At 36.9% G+C, this 6,197-nt stretch overlaps 1 protein-coding gene across 2 annotated transcripts in view; it reads right to left on the bottom strand.

The window, feature by feature from the left end:
- Nucleotides 1-1,369: 1,369 nt before the first annotated feature.
- The window catches only part of TECPR2 (tectonin beta-propeller repeat containing 2), a 42,020-nt gene continuing 37,192 nt past the window's right edge, over nucleotides 1,370-6,197 (bottom strand). The window contains exons 17-19 of one of the 2 annotated variants that reach the window (XR_009745188.1): nucleotides 5,272-5,413; nucleotides 3,400-4,037; nucleotides 1,370-2,088 (exon numbers count right to left, since the gene is read on the bottom strand). Coding sequence is in view for 1 of the 2 variants with exons in the window: in XM_061464022.1 (XP_061320006.1) it covers nucleotides 3,817-4,037; nucleotides 5,272-5,413 (363 nt within the window). In the remaining variant the exon portion in view is untranslated. Of the gene's footprint in view, nucleotides 4,038-5,271; nucleotides 5,414-6,197 lie in introns of both variants that reach the window. The other variant, XM_061464022.1, reaches the window with a different exon arrangement.

Raw genomic sequence — 6,197 nt, 5'->3', positions numbered from 1 at the left:
AGGTTCTCCCTTGAAATCTATTCACAACTCTAGCAAAACAACTAGCAACAGCTCACTCATTAAAGTGAGTTTTAAGAAAAGCCAGAATGCCATGCTAGTCTGAAATAACGAAGAAGTGCCTTTGAAACACTTGGCAGGACTCGTCTATTGGGAAGCAATGTGGAAGAGGTATGGGGTTCAGATCTGATGTTTACATTTGTGTGGGGATGAAAGGGGGATTTTTGTCCATCACATCAAAGACACCCTTTGTACAGGTACAAAGAGTTTGGAACAAATGTGACTCTTCATATCTGTATAAATAAAGCTATGCTTACACAATGGCCCAAGTCCATAATTAAGTGTCCTTCACTATAATTTTCTTAGTATAGCAGTGTTTCCTATGAACAGTTCTACTACCTTAATGTATTTTCTTTGACGCTTGCTAGTGAAAGATTTTCTTTGTATCATTTAACATTATCCTATTCCTTTTTATTGCTGCAAGACAAAACAAGAGTTACTTAGATATCCAAGATGGCTGTTCCACACCAATGAAGCAGTCATCTGAACTTTGTTAAGCTGTGACATAAGAATTACTTCTGCATAACAGAAACTGGCTGATGCTGGACGGAGCCTACCATTTCCCTGCAGGAGCCAGCAGAAGCAGCTGAACTGGTTTGTCAAGATAAAAGCTATGATAACCAGCAGGGACGTTGCCATTTCAGTCCGAACAGGGTTCCTGTGGCTGGAAGTGGGTTTAAGTGTCAGAACCATCATGAATCATTGCTATGCTTTCTGTGTGAAGTTATTCAGGTCGCAATTCTGTCAGGAAAAGTCTTCCCCTCTGGGAAGTGAAGCCAAGGTGCTCTCTTGAAGCCCCAGCTGCAGTTTCAGTTAAAGACCAGAAACACAGGAAGTCTTGAGATGAGCTCAGATATTTTAAAATGCAAGGAAGGGTGCAGCTAAAGCACATGGTACAGTCACCTATTTTCTGCTTGCATGTTTTCTAGCTGTGACTGCACATGCATATTCTTCACTGAAAGCTAAAATATTTAACATGCAAGTGCAATTTTTGTTCAACATGTAAGGAAAGAAACTGGTTTACTTCTGTTACAGTGAGACCACCTTAATATGGAGACAATAAGCTTAATATTCAAATATAAGAAGTGTTTGCTTGGCAGATGACCATTTTGCTGGTTTGATACACCTGTCACAATAAAAAAAAAAAAATAAAGTTTACAATATCTAGGTTGTTACACTGTCATTACCATATTGTCTGGGGTGATTGTAAGGGAGTGGTTTCATAAGCATGTCTGTCTTCTGCATCAAGACAATTTCCAGACAGAGAGAACTGTCTTGTGAATCATTCAACAGATGAGTCTTACCACAGTAATTTATTTCTTAAAAATCTAGTTTATTGCACTTGTCTCAAAGCACAAACAAAACAAAAAACCTAAATACAGAAATAAAAGTAAAAAAAAAAATCCTAATTTCATTAAAACTACCCTAAAAAGTAGTCTGATAAGAGCTCTTGACACCAATTTAGTATTAATCACCATAGCAAGGTACAGTATTATAATACAGTAAACAAACAACTAGCAAGCTCAAGCCATTACTAAGATGACTTTGAAAAATGTAATACAAAAGTGTCACTATTAAATACCATCATTGTACTTGAGCATCTGGTGCTTGGCAGGGCACAGAGAAATACTCATGTCCCTTCTCCAAAGTGATTGACTCACATCTGCCAAAAGATACTTTTAAGTTGAATTCCAGCTTCTTGGAGTTCCAAGATATCAAGCTATGCTTGCATAAAACAGACTCGGTTACTTCACAAGCTGATTCCATTACAATCCACTGCTGGACAGGCTAAAAAATTCCTATGGGGTAATCTCCATATACAGATGAGATAGCAATGAAGAAAACATAATTTGCAAAAGGGAAACAAATCTGTACTCCCTGTTAGACTGAAAGGTAAGACTGAGAACTGACAGCCAGTATCACAAGTACTACTAAAGCCAAACTGACATAACTTGGTTCTCTCCACGGATTCACATTCTCACCTTGCACCATGTTTGTTCCAAGTTTAGTGCAGTACATGCATGAACTATTCTGAAAGAGAAAAAGGTTAAAAAGAAAACGCATCGTTTTCTATATGTATTAAGTTCTCAAAACAGAAATGTCCCCACTTTTCAACACTCAGCCTTTTCTGAAACCGGCTCTTTTACAGTATCGGTTAGCAGCTGCTTAAAACATTCTGATGATTTACAAGCTTAGAACAAACACAAAATAACTCCTCCACCTACATACTGAACTCAGGTTCTCTCATCTATATTTCTATTGCTTAAAAAAGATGAGGTATCTTTCAAAGAAGATTTAGTTTAAAGAAAAATAAACTACAATGATTAACTTAGGTTATTTCCCAGTTCATCACATACCTCTGTTGCAACATCTGTCAAATATAAGACACTTCAAAATTTAGCTAACATAGCTAAAAATCAGAATATTGTTAAGTATTTTCTCACAATATCACAATTTTTAACGGGATATATAAGTAATTCTATCAATTACCATTTTGCCTTTTAATACATCTAAGTACAGTACTCAAAACAATTTGAGTCCAAATGTTAAAGCACTGGCTGGAGGCACAAATACAGCACAACAGGAATTGTGAAAGCTGCCTTATACGTTCCTGCTTTGTACTACAACCCAACACGCAACTTCTTCCTATTCCAAAGTGGGACTTACCCCCCACAATCTGTCAGCTTCCTGATGGCTATGAGAAATGGGCAAAAGTCCCCCTGATAATAGGTGTAATCCAAACTTCTCCCTTATGAATGACGTCAAATTATGAACCAAATTTCTACAAATGGAAGGTTAGTATACCCTTGCATATATTTATATGGAAATGGATCAAACCGAGTTCATTTCAACACCAATGCTATGTAATCATGATGTTCTGAGATCCTGCTACGAAATACTTTGCCACATTTTCTTCCATGCTGCAAGGGAAAATAATTCTAAATATATGTACAACAGTCAGGTAGCATTCCAATCAGTTTGGAGTTCCAAGTACAAGAAGAAATTGAGAAATGCTTAATGTTTCTGCTGTAGAGAAATATTTAATGAAACAGAATTTCTTCTCAAAAGACGTACACATGTATTAGTGTGCATGCTGTTGTGAAGTAGTCACTTTCATTGCTAGTAGGATTAACTTAAGAGTTATATTTCCAAAGGATGTTCTACAGTAGTATGGTACAACAATTGTGGTATGCCACACCTAAAGAGTCTCTCAAGAGATAAGGGAACAACCAAGAGAACTCACAGCCTGGGGCTATTAACCGATAAGTTTTTTTAATACAAAAGTGCTAATATCACAGGGTCCAATATGAGTGGCTTTTAGATCCAACATTCTGTACATACGTTATAGAAATTGTCCTCCTGGTTTGTTTTTTCTTCACTGCTTCATAAGCTTGAGAGACTTCATATCACTTCCCATTCATCTTCAAAATCATCAGGGTGAAGCAGAACAGAAGTGTCATTATTTTTCTGCAAACTATGGGAATGGCTAAAGGTCTTAGTGAGGCGCTGGAGAAGGGATCCTGAAGTACTGATTGCCCACAGTTCATCCAGAGATGTCACTGCAAAGCATAAATTACCCATCTTTTAATTAAGGTAGCAGGTTCCAATTATAAACATTAAATAAATAATATTTGAATCTGTTTTTCTAATAATACCCAGAGAAGATTTTTCCTAATGTGATAAAGAACCCTTGGTGAAACTCATGGTCAACAAAGCATTTAGAGTATGCAGCTCTCCCTGCACATCTGAGCACATCTCTCAGAGCACCAGCAGGCAGAAGTCAAAGCAGACAACACAATGTTTTGGACTGTCAGACAGAACCAACTTGCCTGTTAAACGTGAGACATTTCCAGGAATCTTCTTCCAGTAATCTCCTGCTGGATTCTTGTCAGTAATGCCGTATCGACGAGCTACATCTCCATTAGGACAGCGTGCCCAGACAGTCCTTGTACTTATGGCCAGCTGACAAGCCTGTAAACCTAAAGATAATTGAACATGAAGAGGGAATAATCACAGGCTTTCTTATATACTAAATACACTTGCAGAAAAGTTCATTAAGAGAAGATGGCAAGACTGTGACTGGTTTTATATATTCGTATATTAATAATAGAGAAGACCTCTCCATTATAAAAGGCATAAAGAAATACCTAGTTTTCCAGGAGTTTGTCTCAGAAATTATTGGCAAGGAGAAATTCAGGACTATATACTTCCTTAAACTGACTTTAGGGGAGTTGAACAGAGCAGATGCTACTGGAATCTGAGCTTCTGGACCTGTGTAAACTGAGTATCAGCTTACACGTAGGCCACTTGTAGCACATAAAGCATTGGCTAACAAAAAAACTTTTTAATTGCAGACTTTTTACTCACAGCATGTATTGACCATAAGGATATCACGTTGTGGATACATCTTGTTATGTGGCCACAAGCAACAACCAATTAGAGGACCTTTATAATATACTTTTGGAGATTCTGCTGTATTTTACTACCGCATAGGGAATAATCCAGCAGTTGCCTAAAAATGGTTAATGTTATAGACCTTGTGGACTTTTTCTTTCCTCTTCCCAAGAAAGCAAGTACTCTCCAACTATGTGGCATGCATTTATGCAGTGAAAGATTTTTAAAAAGCAGACAGCATCAACACACAGTTACTTAGAAAGAAACAAGTAAAATTTAGTCTTCTTTACAGGCAAGGCAAAAATGTAATTACCTAATCCAGAACACATCCAGCACACAGGACTGATAGAAAGATGTGCAAAATAGCATCAGGGTTTTTTTGTTAGCCCCATCTAGAAAGGAACCATACATCGTACCACATTCACAAATGTGAAACTTCCCACAGCATAGTACTCTCCTATTGCTTAGGAATACTGTTTTCTAACTGAAAGGGAACTGTACCATTTATTAATTCAGTGGCAGCAGCCTGAAATAACACACAACAGAAGTTCATAAACTTTTTCATAAACTATTTCAGTTAGCTACTGTTTTTAAGTAAAACCAAGGTCCCCAACAAAAGGACACTTATCAAATATTTTACTGTGTTCCTTCAAATAAGAACATTTGATAGCTGGAAAAAAAATATTTGATTTAGGAACTGCTATCCAATTTGAAAAGCAACAGGGAAAAAAAACCAAAACAACAACCACACAAACAAAAAAATCCCACAACAATGACAAAATGGCAGAAAGAACAAGGAACCAATGCATTGATTTTTACCTGGTACATGTTCCCAGTCAGTGCCTACAGGCATTTCATCTGTAATTCCAACTCGTACATGGACATTCCATTTGTTATCAATTGCCCACAACATCTGATCATTCGGACTTGAATGAATGCTGATCAGGTTGATCCCTACTGGCTATAAAAATTAAGCACAGTATTTAAACTTTGTACTACTCTTTGTACTATTCTAACACTTGTTCTTCACAGAAGTATGCAAGAGAAGTAAAATATTTACCAGATACTAAAGACAGGAAGAAATGTAACTGACAGTTTATCTGTCATTGTACAAAATTACCCATTTTCCAAAAAGTCAATCCCTTCCTAAATAGGAAAGAAACATGAATAAATGTCATCCAAAGTTACTAGTAAAGATAATGTTCAGCATCTGAGTATAATAATATTAGTATCTGCAGTCAGGTAGTTTCAATTGTAAGCTGAAGAGGAAACTCTTCCACTGAAATGCATAAAGTGCATTATTTTCCTCTTCCCAGAAGTTTTTCTAACATAACTCTGTATTTTATTTCTCAACATATATAAGCAGTAAATTTGTACAGTCTGAATGCCTTCTCTTCACAATGAAATGGCAAACTGCTTTCTTCCCTGTACTCCATTCTACAGGAATAAAACCATGGAACTCGCTGCAGACCACTGCAGTATGGGAACAGCCACACCTGCAGGAGAGTATCCACAACACTGTTGGTAAACTCAAGTGAAACACGCTTCCCATTTCCACTCTGTAGTCCTTGCTCTGTTTGCTTCCATAGAGATTTACCTTTACTACTGGTGAAAATCAGTGTTACTGAGCACATTTTACAGACATCATGACGATGACTTTGAGCAGAATATATCAGCCAACACATTTAGTGAATGGCAAATATCCTGCAAAATATATATTTTAAATAAAATGCTAATAAGAACAC

The sequence above is a fragment of the Pezoporus flaviventris genome, unplaced genomic scaffold (genome assembly GCF_033815535.1).
Source record: "Pezoporus flaviventris isolate CSIRO_AGI_PZ_B2104156 unplaced genomic scaffold, CSIRO_AGI_Pfla_v1 ptg000036l, whole genome shotgun sequence".
NCBI lineage: Eukaryota > Metazoa > Chordata > Aves > Psittaciformes > Psittacidae > Pezoporus > Pezoporus flaviventris.
The sequence above is the reverse complement of the archived record's forward strand: the minus strand, read 5'-3'. Positions and strand labels throughout refer to the sequence as shown.